The 23,685-nt window shown below is 37.0% G+C and overlaps 1 protein-coding gene across 1 annotated transcript in view; it reads left to right on the forward strand.

The window, feature by feature from the left end:
* The window catches only part of FRK (fyn related Src family tyrosine kinase), a 122,946-nt gene that overhangs the window by 88,100 nt on the left and 11,161 nt on the right, over positions 1-23,685 (forward strand). The window contains exons 3-5 of the mRNA XM_036769219.1: positions 13,752-13,915; positions 16,417-16,585; positions 22,887-23,045. Of these exons, the coding sequence (XP_036625114.1) occupies positions 13,752-13,915; positions 16,417-16,585; positions 22,887-23,045 (492 nt within the window). The remainder of the gene's footprint in view (positions 1-13,751; positions 13,916-16,416; positions 16,586-22,886; positions 23,046-23,685) is intronic.

The following is a 23,685-nucleotide window of genomic DNA, read 5'->3' on the forward strand; positions in this document are numbered from 1 at the left end:
GCTCTGCCAAAGATAAATGACTTGCTCTGTGTCAGTCAAGGATAGTAATTAAGTGGCAGAGCTAGGATTTGAACTCGGAATTCTGTCTTTTTTCTTCAATTGCATCATAACGCCTCTTTATTCTAATGCTTTCCTTCTCTTAATTATTTCCTATTTATCCTATATGTAGCTTGTTTGTTCATATTTGCTTGTTTTCTCTCCCTTTAGATTGTGAGCTCCTTGAGGGCAGGGACTGTCTTTTGCTTCTTTTTGTATCCCCAGTGCTTATCACAGTACCAGGCACGAAGTAGGCATTTAATAAAATGTTTGATTGACTGATGTTTTATATTTCAATTGGTAGATAGTAAATTATAAGATTATTATTTTTTCTGTTTTCATATCCTGTGAACTTTGTTCTGATTTGGTAAAGAAGTTGTTGATTTTTGTACTAGGGATAGGGCATGAGTCACAAAGCTATTTCAGGTTTTGTTTTTGAGAGAAATAAAAATCATTCTGTTCACTTACTGTACCACCTCCATATTTGAATAAATAGCAATGATAACAGACCAAGCACTAAAGTAAATACAATATGCTAGATTGATATAAAAACATTTTTAAAAAAAGTCCTGCTAGCATGGTTCTATTTTTAGAAATATTTGCTAGGGATTGAGTGAGGTTAAGCAATAGGCCCTAGATTTGCCATCATTTATTTACATACAGTGGCTAATGCCTCTGAATGGACGCAGGAGATAAGTATTCTACTCTTAGTGACTCGCGTATCATCGACTTTCTATGCAATCTTCCTTAAGTTCGATAAGATTTCTGTATCTTAGGGTTTGCATCCTTGAAACAGTAACTGTCTTTGCAACTATGTAGTGTAGGGTAAGAAAAGACAAGGACCAATGCAAAATAAAATCTGATTCTTGTAAACTAGGGAGGGGAAAGCAGAAATAAAAAGAGAAGAGCAAAAAGAAGAGAAAGTGAGGGGAAGGGAGCCCAGATATTAGAGTAGTATGTAAAAGTAAGAGGGGTGAGACTGGGGCAGGGTGGGATGAGATGGGTTGCATGATGAACGTGAAGGTCAATGAGCTCCCAAAACAGGAGGAAGAAAGGTGATTTCCATGAGGCTTCTCATGGTTTATCTCTTGATTTCCAATTGGACTAGAACAATAAATAACAGAAGATTTGTATGTCAGGCCTCTTGTACCTAAAAATAAATTGCCTAAACAATTTTTAAACTACTGTTAACGAGAATAAGATAATATTGAGATACTGAACCATTCAACTTGACTTTTGATATTGATAGCAGACTCAGTTTCCCTCAAAAATACTGAATGTAACAAGAAGACCCTTCAATGTGGGGGTCGAAAACATGAGTCACCTTTCTTCTTGTTGCTTCTGTTTTTTTCATAAATCAACAGAAAACTTTGATTTTTTTCAAACTCAGATCCATTTCAATCATACCAAGGCTCCCTCTTGTGGTTTTTCTGAGGAAATTACATGCCATTCCTCCAAGTAAGTTTTACTTTTTGGTCTCAGGGACCCTTTACATTCTTAAAAATTATGGTGGACCCCTAAGAGCTTTTGTTTATGTGAGTTATATAGATCATGGTGTGCTGATAAATATTTAACAACAGGCTTTCTGGAAAAAATATACGCATGGCATACTTTTAAGTTTAATTTATGTTACTAACATTTTCTCCATAGTTTTCTTAAGTCTAGGTAGTAAACAAAATAAGAAATTAAGCCTTGGTTTGTGGCTTTGCTGATTTTTTAAGCTATAAATGCCCTTGCTGAAGATTTAATAATAGGCTCTTGGGGGTTCTGTGAGCCAGGTCAATATGGCTCTAGCATACCCCTGGTTATATCTCTTCATATTTACAGCAATAGAATTGAAAATTGATGTAGTATAAAAATATTAATTAATTTAGAACAATGAGTTATTTAAATAATATGTTAAAATAAATAATATATTTTATTAAAATAACTGTTTCACAAGACAATAACATATTTTATTAAAATAACTATATTTCACAAAACAAAACAAGAAAGAAGAGAATGGTATTTCACATATTATTTGATTATCTTTTTAATATGTGGCTAATAGAAAGACAGCTAGATTCACACATCTGCTTTTATATTAAATCTATTGTAATCTGTTGTTTTAATTGAAACAAATGGAGAAAATCTGACCTCATATAGATATGTAGTTGGAAAAAGAAGGAATATTTTAAGAGGCAAATAACATCTTGGTATTATTATGAAAAGTTCTGAACTTTTGCATTCCCTGCATAGGTCTTGGGGATCCCTAGGGGTCCTGGGACCACACTTTGTGAATCGCTTTCCCATAGAAATTATGACTTAGTAATTTGCATGATGGGAAGGAGCTATCCAATTCAAGCTAAATTTAAGATTTTATGTAGAAAAAATGATGAGCCCTGTTTTGAGGCTATACAGAAATATATATACAAGAATCATACAAGATGAGGCTGTAGGAATGTACCCTTGGAGGGAGTGCTCAGGCTGATTAGATTGAAGACTGAGTGAAGAAAAAAAAAGGCAAAAGTTACTTAAAGCTCTAAATCAGGACACACCCAGGATGTGTCTATAAAGTTCCTGTAAATGGGCAACTTCTTTACAAAAATTAATGATAGGACTTCTAAAAGGTTCAATTTTCCTGATACTTGAAGAATCCAGAGTGATGAATAATCACTGACATACATTTACATAGCACTTTGCATACATTATCTCATTTATTCCTCATAACAACCTATGATATAGGTATGATAATTCCCCTATTACATGTGAGGAAATTGGAGTTCAGAGAAGTTAAATTACTTTCACATAATTGTATACCTAGTATGTATCAGAGGGAGAATTAGAATCCAGATTTTCCCAACTTCAAGAAATTATCTTTTGTAGTGACTGTCATGCAGCAAGTAATGTATATGTATGATATACAAAATGAATTAAACAAATTCCAATTTGATAAATTAGTGATGACAATTTTATAAGGGCATTAAAATAATGCATGTATCCTATTAGTTAGTATGTAACTCTTTGTCAACATTCCTTCCATCAAGCATTTGTTCCTGATGCATTTTAAAAAATATACTTTGTATTATGTTAGTAGAGATTTTGGCTAGGCAGCAGGATCTGAGAAATGCTTCTGTTGTCTTAAAAGCTCAGGCATGGCAGGTACTGGATTTATTTTTCTATTTGTTTCAGGAGGGCAGGAGCTCTATCTAAATCTCCCTGTCCAGTAGCTAGAACTGTACAGCATGCAAATGGATGTTTTAAAAGTGCTTTGGGAGAAGGAAGATATGGAAGAGGAAGAGGAATAGAAGAAAAAGAAGACAGAAAAAGAGGGAAAGATGAAATGTATTCCTGTTTTTCTTAATTAGATAAGTAGCAAGTAACATTTGTATGGTGTGCATAGCACCATACAAAACTCTATGGGGATATACATAAGAATGGAGGATTTGACCATTCCCAAAGCACAGACACAAACATTATGAGAAAGATGTAAGAATGTACATGAATAAAATACAAAGCAAGCATAGATACTTAGATCTGAGAATCATTTTACTATTTGAAGGAGAGTAATTACATGAGTAGAAAGTATTTTAAAAGATTTTTCATCATCTGGATTGGAAGACTTAAATGGGGTAGAAGCTGGAAATGTAAAGAAATCTCTTGAAGCAGATATTTTATACTAAAATAGCCTTAGTTGAAGAGGTCAGGATAAGGAACTCTGACACTCAATTTTCTTCATGTAGTCCAAGTTAGAAGGGAACACACAGACCATACTTGAATAGGAATCCTCTCTAGAACATCCACGAGTGGCTGTGGAATGAAGAGCTCTAGTTATGCGGAAGCTACTGATTTCCCAGGTATCCCCTTTAACTTTTGTTAGGAGTTTTGTCCTTGCCACAAGCTTATAACTGTTTTTCTTCAATTTTCGTCCCTAGTTATTTTCCATATGATAACACCTTAAATTCTGCTATTATACCCTGCCCCCTCCCCCAAGGTAGCTAGGTGGTATGGTGAATAGGGCACTGGACCAGGGCTCAGAAAGACCCGAATTCAAATCCAGTTTCAAACACTAGCTATTTGCTACTGGGCACATCATTTAACCTCTGTTTGCAGCAGTTTCTTCAACTGTAAAACTAGAATTCTAATAGTACCTACCTTCCAGGGTTGTGAGGATTAAATAAGATAATATTTGTAAGTACTTAGCACAGTGCCTGGCACATAGTAGAAGCTTAATAAATACTTTTTCCCTTCCCTAAGTCTTTTATTCTCTAAGCCAAACATCCTCAATTCCATCAACCCATCCAATGATAGCAATTGAATGCCGAAAGGCAGGATTGGTTTTTTTTTTTTTTTGAGAGCTTGCCTCAGAGCCAAGAAAACCTGGGTTCAAGTCTTGTCTCTGACTGTAACGATAATGTTGCTTGCTGCTGCTGTGGAGGCGTATGGCCAATAACACCAGCATACAGGAGGGCTGCTAGCACAGGTTCTTTGATCTGCTTTTCTAAGGAAAGCAACTTTAAGAGGTTTACAATCTCACTTTAATTAAACAAACACATATCATTCCCTTAGTTCAGGGGAAAAAGTCAGCACCCTGAACTTTAGAGAAAACACAAACAGAAATTACAAGTAGAAATTATATAAACAGAGCAAATAACACAGATCAGCAGACCGGGCTTCTAACTGTCCATAGCAATACATACATAGTTAACAGAGAGAGAGAAGCACCAACATCTAGGTTTTCAAAGCCAGGGGTACTCCTTAATGGCTACCCACAGTCCTGCCTGGCCAAATCACATGAACACTCTTCCAATGAATGAGCCCAAAAGTAAAATGCTAACCTCAGAGTATGCATGCTGTTTCCAGTCAAGGCCTCTTGATTCAATCAAAGGCAAGACTCAACGAAAGGTACTTGATCGCCTTAGTGCAGAGAACCACTCCAAAAGAAAAAAAACAGCAAAAAGTCCCACTTTGCTTGCCATTACACTGACGTAATATGATTTTGTGAATTTGGGTGAGGCACTTAATCTCTCTTTGCCCAGAGAGCTTTCTAAGACTGAAAGTTTATGAAAAGGTGCTGACCTACATTGATAAATGAAGTTTCTTCCCCTAGGAATTCCTTACAGCAGTGAAATCACAGATCTGGCCCCTATTCCATATCTTTTTATGGCAGCATGTTTGTCTGTTCTATCTTCATCTATTTTTCCTCTTATGGACAAACTCCAGTTAGTCAATGTGTTTCTTAAAATGAAATGTCCAGAACTTAATACAATATCCCAGATGTAGTCTTATGAAGGTAAAATACCTGAATTAGATCTTCTCATCAGCCTTGAAAATTTAGTCAAAGGACATCTATTGAGTAATATTACTAGTTGATGTAAGGAAATAAAAATTATTATTGAATATGATTCATGCCCATGTGACAGTTAATCAGAGTATCAGATGGGAGCCAGAAGATCTTAGTTTTGTTCCTTTCTCCACACTGTATTTTATGAAATAGCATTAGTTTTATTTATTTGTTAAGTAGAAAGAGGAAGAATGGAAAGGGGAGAGTGGATGGGTTTAGTGGAACCAATTATAAAGAATATCTAATGAAATCATCAAAAGCCTATCAGAGGACTTAATTTCCCAGCAACACTTTTCACCTACTGTGCACATTTAAGTGTGGCTAAGACTATCTGAAATAAATACAGTTTGAGGGGACTTTAAAGGTCATTTAGGCCACTCAACTTGTTCAGGGAAGAAACCTTTCTACATAGAATCTCAGATAGATGACTGACTACCCAATCTCTGATTAAATCCTCTGATGGAGGGGGATTCACCAACCCCTAGGGAAATTTTATTCCACCTTTTCTAAGTCAACAAGTCAGGAAGCATTTATTAAGCACCTACAATGTATTATGCTATGGGCAGTGAGGTGGCACAGTGGATGCAATGCCCGGCCTAGTACCAGGAAGACTCCTCTTCTTTGGCTCGAGTCTGGCCTCAGATGCTTACCAGCTATGTGAGCCTGAGGAAGTCACTTAACCCTGTTGGCCTCAGTTTCCTTATTTGTCAAATGAGCTGGAGAAGGAAATGGCCAATCACTCCAGTATGTCTGCCAAGAGAACTGCCAAAGGGGTCATGAAGAAGTCCGATATGACTGGAAAACGACTGAACAATGACTAACAATAACAATGTATTGTGCTAAGCCTGGGGATACAGAGAAAGGCAAAAAAAATGGTTTCTACCCTTAAGGAGGAGCTCACAGTCTAATAGGGGAGGCAATATGCAAACAACTAGGTACAAACAAGAGAGACACAGTGTAAATTTGAGATAATCTCAGAGAGAGGACAATAAGATTAAGGAGGACTGCAAAAAGCTTCTTGCAGAAGGTGGGACTTTAGCTGAGATTTGAAGGAAGCCAGGAAAGCCGTGAGGCAGAGATGAGGGGAGAGCTGAAATCTAGGTTGCTTTTTTTGTTGTTGTTTGTAATTTTCATCCACGGGTCATAGATTCTGATGTCTAGAGCAGTGGTTCTCAAACTTTTTGTTCTCAAGACATTTTTGTAATCTTAAAAATTATTGAGGGCTTCCTAAAGAATTTTTCTTTATGTGGGTTATATCTAATTTTAGCACATCGAAAGTTGAATTATCTTAGTATCATTATGAAAATAGTTTTGACCTTTTGGACAACCAGAAAGGGTTTTAGGGTCTCCCAGAGGTCCTCATACAACACTTTGTGAAACATTGGCCTAAAGTAATATAGCTTATTCCCATTCTTCTGTGTTAAAGGCAGCTGTCATGTTTCCTCTAATGAGCTAATTACCTTCCAACCTTGCTGTTGCTGCGCCATTCATTATTTCCTATCAAGCAAAATTCAATACGATGTGACTATGTCTTGGATTTGATCCCAGAGGGATTTTGTTGCCGTAGCACCAATAAAACTCAACTTTAATGGAAAGTTACATGTAAGGTGAGATGGCATGGAATCCACAAAAGTCTATTAGTGTAACCATCCATGGATTTCACCGTAGTGAAGCTCCAGGGTCCTCCCTACAATAGTCTGATAATTTAGATGGGACGGGAGCTTTATGGAGAGTTAATAATCAAATAGATAAGTGAGTTTGCCAATTGCAGTAGGGAGGGCTGTCACAAAGAAACATGAATCACTTCTTAGCTTCAGATTTGTGATAGCGATCAAGTCACAGTATTGTTATTGTGCAAATCATTGAGAATGCTGCTGTGTAAAGGCTCCCCCATTATCAACTCAGCTATTGATGAGGCCGATTTGGCAAACACTGTACCATACAGTTTCAGTGGGAAATCTACAACCCTTTGTGAATGATAACACTCAAAATATCCTTGTGAGCACAGGCCGATATTCTCATCATTCTCATTTTCTAGATAAGAAAACTGAGATGAAATTCCCTGCCTAGGGTCAAAGAACAAATCACTGGCAGAATAAGATTAGGACATGAATTCTTGATTTCCATTCCTGTGCTCAGTCAAGGAAGTCACTGTTTTACACTGTGTGGAAATGGATTATTCTCAGGTATTAATAATGACGCAACAGCAATCAGTTGAAAAATGAAAATTTGCTAAGTTACAGCAGTAGTCCTTCACCTAGAGCTTTTTTTATAATAAACTTTTAAGGTGGGTAATCCCAGTATTATTACACTCATTTTACATATGAAGAAACTGAGACTCAAAGATGTTATAGGCTCATAGATTTCTCATTGGAACAGGTCATTTAGTTCAACTTTCTCATTTTACAGATGAGGAATCTGATAGCCAAAGGGTTCGTAATTTGCCCAAAGTCACATAGTGATTGGCAGAGTTAGGATTGGAAATCAGGAGCTCTGACTCCAAATCCAGTATTCTTTCCACTGTACCTCGCTGCAAGTTAAGTTATTTGAAGATAAACAACTAGTAAATTGCAAAAGTCCACATCTGATACCCATCTTCCCTGTTGCCTGATTTTTACTGGTGGCACCAACATTCTCAAAGGCACATGGGTTAGAAATCTTGAAACTCTCTTTGACTCTTCCCTCTCCCTTTTTTCCTCTCCCCCCACCCCCATTTCCAATTAGTTGCTGACATGTTCATTTTGCAATATCTCCTGTATCCATTCCTGTCATTTCACTCACACTGCTATCACATCAGTTCACCTCCTTGTCACCTCTTGTCTGGATTATCATCATGGCTTACTTGTTCATCCTCCTGCCTTTAGTCTCTTCCCCTAATAATCCATCCTTTCTATAGTTACCAAAGTCATCTTCCCAAGGCACAGATCTGAACTTATAACTTAGTAGACTCTCCACAATTTCTTCCAATCTGCCTTTTCGGCCTCATTCCACATTATTCTCCTTCATACACACTATGTTTCAGCCAACACAGACTACAAACTGTTCCCCAAACTTGATCTGGTGTTTCCTATCTCTGTTCATTTGAATGAGCTCCACTTTGTATCAGTAATGCCCTCAGTTTTCATCTCTGCCTTCTAGAATCTATTCTCTCTCTCTCTCTCTCTCTCTCTCTTTCTCTCTCTCTCTGTCTCTCTGTCTCTCTGTCTCTCTCTCTCAGTTCAGCTCTTTCATAAAACTTTCTCTGTTCCCTCTAGCTGAGTGTTCTTTCTCTTCAAATTTTCCTGAACCTTTTGCTGAGATCTCTCCTTTGGCCCCAGTGTATCCCACCTTGTATTATATGTATCTGTTTGTGTATGTATATTCTAATCTTCACCTACCCTCTAGTGGAATCTAAGTTCTTTGAGGCCTGGGATTATGTAATTTTTTTGACCTTAGAATCTCCTCCACTATTTAGCATAATTCATTCCACGAAAAAGATGGTTAATAAAAGTTTGTCAAATGAACCAATCAATACACTATCTTCTTCATCAGTCATGTGTTTTATCTTAATCATGTCAACCAGTTGGGCTCACATTTTTCACTAAATTGACCTGTTGTTTTGTTTTCAAGCAGACATAATCCAATATTTTGTTTTTACCATGTGTATCAGTTTTTTGCATTTTTATCCTTGAGCCATATGGCCTCCTAGCACACTAGCACCATGCTTTTTCAACCAAGTGTCAATATTGTGGTAAATACAGTTTATCACAGAAACACCATCTGAGGTTATATCTACATGGTGCTACACCAATGAGTTGAATAACAGCAGCAGTCCTTCATATGGTACTTTCCTCACAACAAATTTATAAGGAAGGTGATCCAATCATTATATGTTAATTTTCCATATGAGGAAATTTAAGATCAAAGAAGGGTTTAGTATCATCGATTTCTACATAGAAGAATTTTGTCAATCATTTGGACTATCTTTTACTGAACGGATCAATTGATTTTGAATATGCTGACATAACAAGTATTTATACAAGTGTTTATTCTATGCAAGGTACTACGCCATGCACTAGGAATATAAATATAAACAAAAAGAAAGACAGCCCCTGTCCTAGGAATATAAATACAAACTAAAAGAAAGACAGCCCCTGTCCTAGGAATATAAATATAAACAAAAAGAAAGACAGCCCCTGTCCTCAAAGAGTTTACATTCTAATGATGTTGTTGTTCATTCATTTTCCAGTCATGTCTGTCTCATTGTGACCCCATTTGGGATTTTTTTGGCAATGATACTGGAATGGTTTGCCATTTCCTTCTCCAGCTCATTTGACAAACGAGGAAGTTGAGGCAAACAGGGTTAAGTGACTTGCCCAGGATTACACAGCTAGTAAATGTCTGAGGCCAGATTTGAACTCAGGAAGAGGAGTCTTCCTGACTGCAGGCCTGGCACTCTTTCCAATGTGCCACATAGCTTCCCTATAGCCTAACGAGAGAAGACAATATATAGAAGGATGTTGAAAAGGAGAGGGGAAGAAGGTACTCAGCATGGGAGCATAATGAAGAGTGCAGCTTGGTGGGAAATGAAAAGATGGCTGGCCTGGTTGCCTTCCTCAAAAGATGGTTCTGGGAGGAGCCATTCAAACAGAGGGGGATGCTCCAGACTCATAAGGTACTTCAGAGATGTGAATTCTAAGGCTGAAGTGATCTTCTAGGATGAAGAGGTTTCTGAAACAGTAGGAAGAAGCCCAATAATTTGTTTTTATGATGTGTGTGTGTTTACATACACATATACCTATCATAATATATGTTATGTTCACTTGTCTTTGTTCTTGACAAATTTGGCATGGAGAGACCTGATCTCCTGAATCTGCCACCAACATAATAGAAATGAATTTAGGTCAATCTAGCATGACTGAAATAACAACAATACATCAGAACTGTATAAATACAACTTTGTGTTAGCAATGCCAATTCATTCTTGTGAAAAAAAAAAAACAACAACACTTAGGCTTTTGTCTAGTTGGATGGTTTTATGTAGGCCTGGCTTTCCTCACACCTTTTGTATGTGGTATGTCCTGATTTTTCAACCACTGTTTTGGTAGATTCATCACTTGACAAGGGGAAATATATTTCCTTTGGTCAAGAAGCATAAATGAGAAGTCTGGATCAAAGCTCAGAATTCATGGCCTAGGAGTTCAATCCATTCAGCTATGTTGCTGCCTCGAATTGATGGATGGCTTGTTCAATTATTCTTTAGAGTTAGCATTTTAAAAAATCTGATTATCTCAAAGTACTTAACCAATATGAATTCACAGCAGCCCCTAGCAACCTGAAAAGAATGGAGCAAACATTATTATCCTTTGACAGTTGGAAAAGAATGGATAGGCTTGCTGTTGTAATAAAGATCAGAATAAAGCAGAAATAAAGAAGAGAGAGGGTTTCTTTTCCTCTGGCACCTGCTTTACACTCCTGACTTCACTCTTAATGAGAACCTCCTTGCTGGATGTGGTGTGCATTCACCAATAAAAATTTCAGAATACAAAGCATCATGTGTGCTACAGGTATTATTACTGAGGCATTTGACAGATATTAAAAATGCCTTCATCATGTGCATAAGGCTATTGCATTTTCCCATAGTTTCTGCTAAATTCTCTCTGTCTCTTTCTTCACCCTCTCTGTCTCTCTTTTTTATTATAGTCAAAGCTTGGTCTTATTTGGATCGACTGTTTTAATGAGCCATATATAAATGCCCATGATGCCAGTTATAAATGAAATAGTCAATGCTGTACTAGGTCTAATAAATCAAGAAATAAGAAATGGTCCTTTATGAGAGACCATCCTATAATAGTATTTATATCTTGGGACTAATTTTTCCCCTTTCACATACGCTAAGGGCAGTTCCAAGAGAAGCCTGTTAGTCCTGAAAGTATTATAATGAACTACCAATTATTTGCCTTTGGAGCAATGATTTTAGAAGCTGATATTTCATCTCAAAATCCTGTTGTTGGGAAATGGCTTCTGCCCTTTGTAGACAGGCTCATGAAAAGTTTCTGAGATATGGAATTTAAAATCAAGTCAGAATTGAAGTGAGGGAAGAAAAAACCAAGCAGCATTTATCAGAGTGACATGATCATTATATAGAGTGATGAGGGTTTTTTTTTTTGTGGAGGGGGTGACTGTAGCACCTAACAAAGATTATATTCTAAGACATGCAGAGGGGGTCTGATCTGGATTGGGGGAGGAAATACAACAATGAATTTAATTAAGTGAAATTCATCAAAAATAAGTGTGAATCCCTACACCCATTTGTGTCTTGAAAAGTCATTTTCATAAATACAGAATGGGGGAGGTTCATGTGAAAAAGACCTGAGGATTTTAGTGGACTGCAATGCCAATGTGAATCAAAACTGTGATATTGAGGCTTCCCTGCAAAGCTAATATAATATGGAATGTAAACTCCTTGGAGGCAAAGACTATTTCACTTTTGTCTTTGTACCCCCAGACACAAGAATTGGCATATAGGAGGCATTTAATAAGTTGCTGCTGGTTGACTATTGGTCTTGGCTGTTTTAATAGAATTATAGTCTCTAGAACATGGGGGCTGATAGTCTTGATATAATATGAGCTGGTAGGATATCATCTGGAGCATGGGGTTAATTTCAGGACTCCACATCTTAGGAAAGACATTGATATAAAGGGATACATCCAAAGGAATGTGACCAGGATGGTGAAGGATCTGAAAAGCATGCCTTATAAAAATCATCTGATGGAAATGGAGAAGATTTAATGGGGATATTACTTGAAGAATCTATAAATATTTGACTAGTTGTCATGAAGAAGGGCCATTATATTTGCTTTTGGCCTTTGACACCAAAAGATGGAAGATTCAGAGAGAAAACAATTTGGTGTGAATTAAAGAGAAACCTCCTAATGTTTAGTGCTATCCAGAAGTAGGATTGTCTGTCTCAGAAAGGAAGTAGTTTTCCCTCCCTGGAGGTCTTCAAGTGAAGCTTGAATGACCCTTTTGGGGGATATAATTCAGATTAGACTAAATGACCTCTGGGGTCACTTTAGATTCTGAGATTGTGTGAAATTGCAGGTCCTTGAAGCAAGTGAAATATATGGTGAACTGAGAGGTTTAGAACCCAGTTAATCATGTAATTATAGAGCTGGAAGGGATTTCAGAATTCCTTAATCTAGAGTTTTCAGTTTATAGATAAGGAGGATAATGATGGCTAAAATTTACATATAGCACTTTAAGGTTTTCAAAGTACTTTGCATGCATTCTCACACTTGATTCTCACAACAACCTATTTTGGGGGGTTTATATATATATACATATATGTGTGTATATATATGTATGCATATATATATATTTAGTTACTCTAGGAATTATGATTCCTATTTTATAGAAAAGGAAACAGGCTGAAAAACGTGATTCCCAAAATTATATGACTAGTTTAATGGCAGAGTCAATGCTAGAATCAAAATTCCTTATGTGCAGTCCAGGGTTCTTTCCTTTATGCTCCAGTAATTACATCCTATTTGGAAAGTACAGATGTGCCTTCAAATCCTGGGTTTTAGACCTGTGCTTTTATACTTGTCCCTACACTGGATAAGCAAGCAGGACTATATTGATTTGCCATAACCAAATCAATCGTGATGAGCTACATTTCTCATTAGGAAGCTTAGATTAGGGTAGGATCCTTAAGCGAACTCTTCACTTTAAACATATATCTTGGTCGTTGTTCAGTCATTTTTTTTTCAGTTGTGTCCAGACCCTATTTGGGGTTTTCTTGGCAAAGATTATAGAGCAGTTTGCTATTTCCTTCTCCAGCTCATTTTCCAAATGGGGAAACTGAGGCAGGGTCAAGTGACTTGTCCAGGGTCACTTTGCAGGTCTGAGGCAAGATTTGAAAGCAAATCTTCCTAACTCCAGAACTGGTGCTCCATCCTTGGCCACCTAGTTGCCCCATACATATCTTGAAAGTCTGATTTATAAGTGTTAGGCTTTTCCTAGTCTCTTAATCTAGTGGTCTTAGGTTAAAATCATTCCAGGTGTGGTATTTCATATTGGTGTAATTTTGGGTCAGAAGCAGAATGGTTCCATGTATAGTGTTTGACGGAGTGTTAGGTTTGAAGTCAGAAAATGCTGGGTTCTAGTCCTGCTTCTGAAACTGACTAGCTGTGTGATCCTGGACAAGTTACTTACCCTCTCTATGCCGCGGCAGCTCTATAGGATTTATCTACTTAGGTCATAGAAAAGTGCTTCCATATCTTGCTGATGAAAGTTCTTAGAGCTAAGGAAATCACTAGTCTTGGTTATGAACTTATTTCTATAAACTTCTTTCTATATCTGTTGTTCTGTTCATTAATGAAACCTCTCATGTGTGTGTCTGTGATACAGTTTTAGATGGCAAAATTGTGAAGCACTACCGAGTGAGAAGACTTGATGAGGGAGGCTTTTTCCTTACCCGGAGAAGAACTTTTGATACCTTGAATGCTTTTGTGGACTACTACACCAAGACAAGCGATGGCCTCTGTGTGAAACTTGGAAAACCATGCCTAAAGGTACATTGAATGAATCAATATTTAAAGGGGTTTAATTACTGTTTTATGACTCTCCTCCCTTCAGATATGACAGTTTGTCATAAGATAGGTCAAACCAAAAGAAGTACCATCTGACGATTTATGGCAGATATCACAGGTAACACTGGTTTGGTCCTTTGAACTAAGGCATTGATGAAGTGCCATCCATGAAGGGTCCGAAGGAGACCAGAATTTCAGATTGTAATTTACCGTGAGTCTGTATACCAGAATATTAAACACGTAGACACTTTATAAGTTCCCTTGAATTTTTACAGGCATCATTTTACTGTTTTTGACAGCAAGGTGTTTGAAATTCTTTCTCTTTTTTCTTTCATTTGCCTGGAGAGGGGAGTGGTTTTTAGAAGTACTTGAATATCTCTGCTATTATTCTGTTGTTTACATAGTGTTTCCTCTATAAAATATGTGAAATTATGGAGGATTTGTATACATGAGGTTAGATCCACTTCACTGTATTATAAGGCAGTTCATTCTACTTCTGATGAGTAAAACTAGCCCTTGGGTTTACAAAATTGGAAAATAAAGTAGCGTTTTAGGTAGTTCTTCTCTAACTGACCTTCAACTAGGGACAGTTGTGGGGGTGAGGAATTGATCAATTTGAGACTTAGAAGGGACTTTGGCAACACTGCCATACCAACATTTTAAACAGTTTAGGTTGCAGACACTTAAGGAATAATTTGAAATGAATTGAATTGAACTTCAAGCTTCTTCATTTATTCTTTCAGACTACAAGGTATTTTCTTTGCTCTCCTTCTTCACCTCAGATACCAAACTTCCCTGTCTACCTTTAAGACTTAGCTCAAATCCATCTTCTGCAGCCTCAGTTTTGACCCTACCTACCTAAGTCATTTCCCTTTATGAATACCTTTATTCTATATGTATTTTATATATCTTATATTACATAGTTACTTATATGTTTTTGCCTCCATTAGAATGTGAGCTTTTTGAGGGCAGGGGTTGTGTTCTTCCCCCATTCCCTTCTGTCTTCCATGTGAACTTCATCAATCCTCTCCTTATTTTAGGCACCTTCAATCTCTTCTTCTCTTTTAGTATCTTTTACTATGTATGTATGTATGTATGTATGTATGCATGTATGTATGTGTTTGTCTGTCTGTCTATCCATCTATCATCTATCTATCTATCTATCTATCTATCTATCTATCTATCTATCTATCTATCTATCTATCTATCTGTCATCTCCAGAGACCTACCTTATCTTTAAAAAAATCTTACCTTGACTATGATATCCTCCTCAAGTTTTTGTGCTAACTTACTCCTCCCCTTAATTCTAGAAAGAGTATTCTGCTCTTGCTGCTTCTAGTTCCTTACCACCCGTTTGATGCTTTGCTTGAAATAGTTATTTTTGAAATTGTTTAATAAATCTTTATTAAAAAAAATACAATTTCTTTCTCAACCTGTTTGCAGTACTTAACACTGTTTCCAACCTTTTCCTTCTATCTCCTCACTTTTTCCTGGCTTTCTGTGATACAGTGCACTCATTTTTCTCTAGTCTTCTCTGCTTTTTCATCGTCTCTTTTGCTAGCCACTCATGTTCCTCCTGCCCTTTAAGCGTACTGCTCCCAAGGTTCAGTCTTGGACCTTTTCTCTTTTCTCTTTCTAATACTTCTTTTGATGATCTCATCTACTTCTATGGCTTCCACTACCACCTCTCTGCCGATAACTCCAAAATCTTTGTCTCTAGTCCTAAAATCTCTCTTAGGGCTTTAGTCCCAAAGTTTTGGTTGCTTCTTGGCTAGCTCGACCTGGAAGTCCAACCAGCACCACAAATTCATTATGTCTCAAAATGAATTCGTTGTCTCCCCCAAAATCTTCCTTTCTCTAATTTCCTGCTATAAGACTACTATCCCACCTGTGACTTGGAGTTGTAACATTGCATTCTTCCTTCTCTCTCATTTTTCACATTTGTCGTTATCAAGTCCTGTGATTGTACCCCCTTAATATTTCTCACATCTATTCCCTCACACTGTAACCACCCTAGTTCATATTACTTAGACTGTATTAGTAGACCTCTTCCTGCCTCCAATCCATCTCCTCTCCAGAAATGTCCACATCACTGCTGGAATCATTTTTTCTGAAGCAACATTCTGTTCATATGACTTCCTCTACTTAAAGACTGTATTCTTCTCCATTACCTCCTGAATAACGTATAAACTCCTATACCAGTGTGCAAGACCCTCTATACTCTAGCTCGAACCTAAATGATCTCAGTGTTTTCTCATGTTACTACCATTTATGTAATCCGTATCCCAACCAAACTATCCTGAATTCCATTGCCTGCCCTTATCCTGTCCTCTCCTTTCTCTCTACTTTTGTTCGCACCATCCATCATGCTTGAAATGAACTCTCTGTAATTCTACCTCATGACTATCTCTCCATTTCTTAACAGTATGTGTTAATCGGTGAAATAATGTGAAATTTTTTCTTTCATATATTCTTTATAACAGAAAGAAGTGCCAACTACTTTTGATTTGTCATATAAGACTGTGGACCAGTGGGAAATAGATCGAAACTCTCTGCAACTTCTGAAAATATTAGGATCTGGCCAGTTTGGTGAGGTGTGGGAAGGCTTATGGAATAATACTACTCCAGTAGCAGTCAAAACATTAAAACCAGGTATGATGCCATGATAATTTAAGTGATAGACGTTGATTGCCATCATTACTCTTTGAGGGCCTTACAGAGTATATCAGTACTGTATGTACATGGTTCTAAGCTGACTACAAAGCCATACTTTCTGCCTTCTAGTAGTGGAGAATCAAACACTGAAAACATATAGATCACAGAGTACTATCTTGAGATCAAAAGCTTCAGAACACAAAGATAAGGGCATTCTCTTGCAGTTAGAAGACTATATAAGGATTCGAGACTTTAAAAATAAAATACTTATCTCTTTTGAGATGCTAAGACTTAGCTTCTCAATGGCTCTTTTTTCTAGGTTCTAATAATAAAAAAAATTGTTGATATTTGAGAAAGTAGAACCTTTAAAGTATATAAAGAATGACTCCTTAACCAAATTTATGTGCTTCGAGTGGTAGAGAGAAGGCAGCCAGGAGGCTACAGTGGGCTTTTCAAGTAATTTTCTTGTTTGGAAATACCAGAAATTCCTTTCTTTTTTCTATCTTGCTTTGCCTATTTAAAGAAAAAATGAAAGTGATTAGAAATCAGCCTGGGGGGCAATTTCTTTTGATGGCAATTGTATAAGAGACCAAGCAGGGTGTTTCTATACTAAAAGTAATTCTACCTCTTCCAATAGTTAATAGTTGCATATCATTTTAAGGCTCTTCTTGCAATGGCCTGATGTGGTAGGAGTACAAAGAGTTCTCTGGTACTTCTAGGAAGTGTTGGTTTTCATACATGATGTACCAAATGGAGTCAAATTCTACAGAATAGTAACAATAAAACTTTAGTCATCTTTTAAATAAATATAGAATATCATGAAAATCATAACATTTTTAAGCTATTAAAACTTAAATACCTTTAAAAATTTTTAAATTAAGCTGTAATGGCTTAAAGTAGTATTAAGACAGGGGACACCCTGGGTATCTGTATGTTAGTATGATAAAAAAAATATAGTCAAGAATAGACCTTCTGGGGGCCTCAGTCATTCATACAGGCCATAAATACTGAGCATAAGGCAGCCTTCAGAATGTTAGAATTAGAACATGCCATCATTACTAGTTTGTTGTATGTATACAGGCAATTCTCACATATTCCACTATGGTCCATGTCCTATCATAACTTGGTGGTAATCTTGGGTTTTTAAAGGTTATGCCAGCAAAGCACAAATTGTGGCAAATTCTGCCAAAGCTGGAAAGCCTTTGAGTTTGGGCCCAGTGATGGATTGTAAGTTTGTGGACCAGTCTAGCAAGGTGTGGAGAGGTTCATTACCTGATTGGCTTCAGGAGGATGTATTTGAGTCAGAGCAATTCTTGAAGACAATATAAATTATATTAGGGTTGTGATATGTTTTGGGGGATAGAATGCCCATCCTGATAAAACTGAAGATACTAAAGTGCTCTTCGTGTTATAGGGGATGACAAAAACTGCCACATCTTAGAATTACTGAGTGTCTGCCCAAAGGAATTCACTCAAAACAGGGCTAGCTAATTTGATGAAGTTGGTAGAACATTGTAAGATTCAAAGTCACTTGATTGCTCCAAGGTATTAAAAAATGTTCCTGGGCTGTGAAGACATACTTTATCTGAGCTATTGCTGGCTATTTGTTAGTTTTTTCCCTCTTGGTTCCTGAAGGATATCAAAATAAAATATCATAATCCCTTTCATTAATCACTTCCAAACCAGCTAACATTTCAGATGTTTGTATTTTTGTACATAGTAAAAGTCAGAGGATCTGACTTACTACCTTTGGCAAAATACTTTATCTCAATGGGCTTCAGTTTCCTTGAGTAAAATGAAGAGGTTGAACTACATGACTTCCAAGTTCCCTCCCAGTTATCCATTATCTAGTGGCCATACCTCACCCTGGCAAAGCCATCTTAGCATATGGGCTTAAACCAGGTTGAGAGTAATCAACAGGCCTCAAAGCCATTGGTGACTAAGGGAGATGTCTATCCCAACCATATGAAGACTTCCCCCATTGGAATGGTTGGATGAGAACAATTTGTTCCAACAGCCATGAAGGTGGATGAATCTGGTGATATGGAGAGCTTAGAGCTTGATCAGACACTGAAGGTGCCAAGGTCATCCATTGCATCCTGGGCCATTGCCAGTCATACTGACTTTTGTCTTGCCACTGGACTTCGATGACTCTGGGAGACAGAGTGAGGCTGATGTCTTTGTGCAACTCTGCCTCACTTAAATACAATCCATGTTCAAGTCAAGACATCACCCATGATGTCAGTGGTCCTCTTCAAAAGGATGGACGAACAACAATTATCTCTACTAATAGCTTAACATTTAACTCTTAAAAGCATCTTTCTCCCAAAATCCCATGAAGTAGGTAGTACAATTATTATAAAACCCCATTTTATAGGTTTGGAAACTAGAACTCATAGAAATTAAGTGACTCATCCAAGGCTACATAGTCAGTATCAGAATAAGGATTTAAACCTAGAGCTGCTTACTTTGAATCCTGTGCTCTTTTTATTAGACCTCTCTCTCTCTCTGTCTCTCTCTCTGTCTCTGTCTCTCTCTCTCTCTCTCTCTCTCTCATCATTATATAAGTGCTCCCAAAGGAAGGACTGTCTAGAGTTTTAGAAAACACCAAGAAGAATATTTCTTATAATTCAGCACATAAATAAACAAACAAAATGCAACAGTTTTCACTCCAATAGGAATCATAGTTATTGATTTATGGTGTAATAGCAGTAAATAGCTTTGGTGATTGGTTAAATGCTTTCATTTCCTTTGGACCATTAATCAATCTCAGTAGCTATTTATTGCTTAGCAGACGACCAAGCAATAAAGATGACCCTTGGAATAAAGCCTTGCAGTAGCTCTGATGGGCAAAAATGAAAATTTAATGCCGCATTACTAGATGAGTTGATATTGAGTCTCTTTAGCTCTATTGCTAGTTAGCCTCTGCCAGACTGAACCACAGGTTGGAGGAAGAAAAGGAGCAATCATCCTCTCAATGTCATTAACTCATCTTGATTATCACTAACATTTTGATGCAGGAATTATAATTTTCTAGGATTCCATGGCCATGATTCTAACCTCAGGCAATATAATAGGATGGTTGTTTACATTTGCTTTTGCTTGACTAGAAGTCGTAATGCTCTTACCACGGAAAGCTCCATGGATCAATGTCTCCATGGATTAGGGTCCCATTGATCTCACCAATACTAAGTGATTCATTAACCCTCAAAGAGCAAATGTTGCTTTCCACCAAGATGCAGAATCATGAACTAACAGCTTGTATCAGCTAGCTATGGCTGCCTAGTTGTTAGCACACTGGTGTTCAAACCCTATGTTGCTGATTCCATCTCCCTGTCCTTAGAACTTCACCAATTACTTTTAAAAGTTCCCTGAATACAGACAGCATGATGGACTTCCTGAAAGGATTGCTCCTAGTTTTAATAAACTCTACAATTAGAGACAGCATGGATCGTCCACACAGCTGAACCACAGGGTGTTATGAGTGTTCTTTCTAAAATATGGCTCGAGAATTGAACATGATATCCCAGATGTGATCTAACCAAGGCAGAGTACAAAAGCAGCTTAATCTCCCTTGTGCTGAATGCCATGTCTCTCTTAATGATACCCACAATTGCATTAATTTTCTTGATTGTGATATCCCATTGCTGATACATATTGATCTTACAGTTCTTTTTTTTTTTTTTTTGCAGAGAAACAGCTATGTAAACACACTTCTCTTTCTCTTACTTCTGATGAGGATTTTTTTTTACAAAGATGTATGACTGGGTGTTTATCTTTATTCACTTTTATTTTCTTATATTCCATGAAACTTTCTAGCATAATAGATTTCTATAGATTGCAGTTCTTTCTTCCAACCTGTTAGCAATCCCTCCCAGCTTTTTAATTGTCTATTGACCAATCTGAGTATAGTCACACTTACTATCAGATAAGGAGAACCCTTAGCTGTGATTTGTAGGCCTCTTTGAAATTCTAGGTGTAAGCAATGCTAATAAATTAGACTTTCACATGATGTAGTAATGGTGGAACTAGAATCAAAAAAAAAAGGAAGAAGGGGTTATGGAGAAATAGGTGGAAAATGGATACAGAGCCATTATCTCAGTAGATTGGCTTTATTATAGTTGAGAAAATAGTAACTTGACCAGTAGAAACTGGGGCTTCAAGAAATCATCAGAACTATATTCTCTGATGAGATTTTAATTAGAACAATCTGGGGTCAAATCTCATCTGCAGCTATCCTTCCTAACCTGATGAGTTCAGACCAATCTCTCAATTCCTTCCAACCATAGATTGCTACGTGAAGACTAATGAGTCCCTGCTCAGGGACCTCTATGCTCTCAGGAACCCGAGGACAAAAAAAATGCCTCCATCATGCCAGTTATCAAAGACTCTGAACCAGAGAAAACAGACAAAAAGATACATGAGGAATGAATTCCAGATATCTTGGGAGTACAACTCCAAGAAATCTTACCTGAGCATCCTCAATATAGATTCAAAAAGTTTTCTCTCTGCAGTAACTTCCTAATAAATAGGCTGCCTCATGATCTAGTGAATTCCCCATCACTCTGGGTCTCCAAGCACAGGCTGGATGACCACTTCTAGGAGGAGAGTTATACTTCCACTATGGAATTCATTATATAACCTCTGAGGTTCCTTCTGATTCGTGGATCTAGTATTCTTTCCTTATTGAAAATTAATTTTAGTGTTCCTATCTTGGTAAAAAAAATACCTTACACATGTAATAATAATTCATTAGGAAGTTTTTTCTTATATTGAGCTGAAACATAACTTTCTCCCATTGGCTTAGATTTTTCCCCTTGGAGCCAAAAAGAACATACCTAACTTTTCCCCCATATGAAAATTCTTTAAATCTTTCAACACAGCTAACGTGCCCTCCCAAAAACTTTATTTTGAGCCATTGTGACTCAAAAGAGAGCATTCACCCATTTGGTAAAACATTGTTATGGAAATATCAACCACCTCACTCAAATTACATCAGCCCTGTCCATAGTGATTCTTACAAACACCAATGATCATGGTCATTGATGGTCAATGGTCAATGATCACTGGTACTTAACCTGTTTTACAAGTTATTCAGTCATATCTTGTTGGACTGTGATTTAAAATAAGGTATAAGAAAGAAAATACAAATTGAATAACAATAATGCTTACTTTTTAGTTTAAAAAAATTAAAATTAATTTTATTTTCAGGAAGACCTATCTTCTTCCCCTCCCACCCAACCCTAAAAAGTAAGAAAAAAAATAGAACTACTATTAGGAAGTTTTATAATGTAGCCAAAACAAATTTCCTTATTGGGTATGTCCAAAAAGAAAAAAGTCTCAATCTGCCCTCAGAGTCCATCATCTCTTTATCAGTAAGTGGGTAATAATGCTTGCTTTGTTGAGGGAAAGAAAAGGGGTTTTGCTTGTGTTAAGAAATTCATGTTAGGATCCTTTCCCATCCTTGATTTCATTTGACTTTAACCATATGTCCTCTTCCATGGAGAGTCACAATGGGGGCATCTAAGCACAATTTAATTGTGGACTATGCTTTAAGATAGCCTAGGATATGTCTCCATTATCACTTGGTCAAGTTATTAGCACTCTGACAACTTTAACAAGATGATAAGATCAGTATCTCAGGAGAAAGCATTCTGAGTTAGTTTCTTCTCCATTGTATAAAATTGCTGTGGCTGCTTGCATACCAAAATTATGTTTTGGTGGCGGACTTGAAAAATCCCTTCTACCTGACTTGAATACAATGCCTCCTTCAAATTGAGAAAATAAATATAGCAAAAGTGATCCTGCTTAGGTTTGTTAGCCAGCTGTTCCCACAGTGTGGATGCAAAGGATAGTGGCTGTATCTATGGTTCTGATGCAGTCGTCAGTCTTCCTCTGCCTTTGGACGTAAAAGCTTCTGCTGCAGTAATTAAATATTCAGTGTTTTTCCCTTCTGCACATTTAACAGTGCTTATGTATGCCTGTGCCACATTTTATCAATTAGGCTGCCTGTCTTCTTTTCCTCTTCTCTTTTTCATATGGACTCAAATCAACCTTTGTCCACCTGTGGGTCATAACCTATAAACACCATAGCCCTGATGCACTGACACGTTCCTGTTATTAGGTTTCCTCATCTGAACTGATTCTCTCCTTTGATAACTCTAAAGATTTGTGGCTCTGCTGTTCTCACTTTACAAAAAGGCAGAAAGCAATCTTGGTGATTCCCACAAGGTTGCTGTGCAGATAGGAATGCCCTTAATAACATCAAGTGATTTTCCCCCCCTTCTTTTTATTTCAGGTTCAATGGATCGGAAGGACTTCCTGAGGGAGGCACAGATAATGAAGAACCTGAGACATCCCAAGCTTATCCAGCTTTATGCTGTTTGCACTTTAGAGGATCCAATTTATATTATTACAGAACTGATGAGACATGGAAGTCTGCAAGTCTATCTCCAAAGTAAGCTAAAGACTTTATAAAAGCAGGAAGAAAAAAGGAACTTGTTTTAGGTAGTGCCATAAATGCCAATTTAGCAGGTCTTTTAAAACCCAAAGGATATTTACTATCTGCACATATGTGACAATGGATGTCTTAACACTGAGTGGTTCAATTACTCTGTGAGATGATGGGTACTTTGTGCTCAAAGGGAGGAGAAAAAATATTTATACTGTTAAAAAAAACCAAATAGTTCACAATAGACACATCAGAGTACTTAAAAGTAATGGGAAATTGAAGAACAGGAGCTCAGAGGCATGAAATACTGCACATTATTGCTAAATATTAGAATCTATAAACTGATATTTACTACTAATGGGAACTAAGGGACATTGAAGAATTGGATAGGAGTGGATAGGAGCCCACTGCCATAATACACTTCATGTTCATACTAAGTATTAAAATTCATAAACTGATATTTACTAGATAAAGGAGCTAAGGGATATTAAATATTGGTTGATAGTGAGATGTAAAATTTCTTGTGTTTTTTTTTGTTTGGGCTATAGTTCACTATATTGCATGCTTGTTAATTTTTCTACTTCAGCTATTGTCAGAAAATGTCTTAAAATTCAGAACAAAAAAGAAGATATTGTGCTATTATTTG

This window comes from Trichosurus vulpecula, chromosome 7, assembly GCF_011100635.1.
Source record: "Trichosurus vulpecula isolate mTriVul1 chromosome 7, mTriVul1.pri, whole genome shotgun sequence".
In the NCBI taxonomy this organism is placed as follows: Eukaryota; Metazoa; Chordata; class Mammalia; order Diprotodontia; family Phalangeridae; genus Trichosurus; species Trichosurus vulpecula.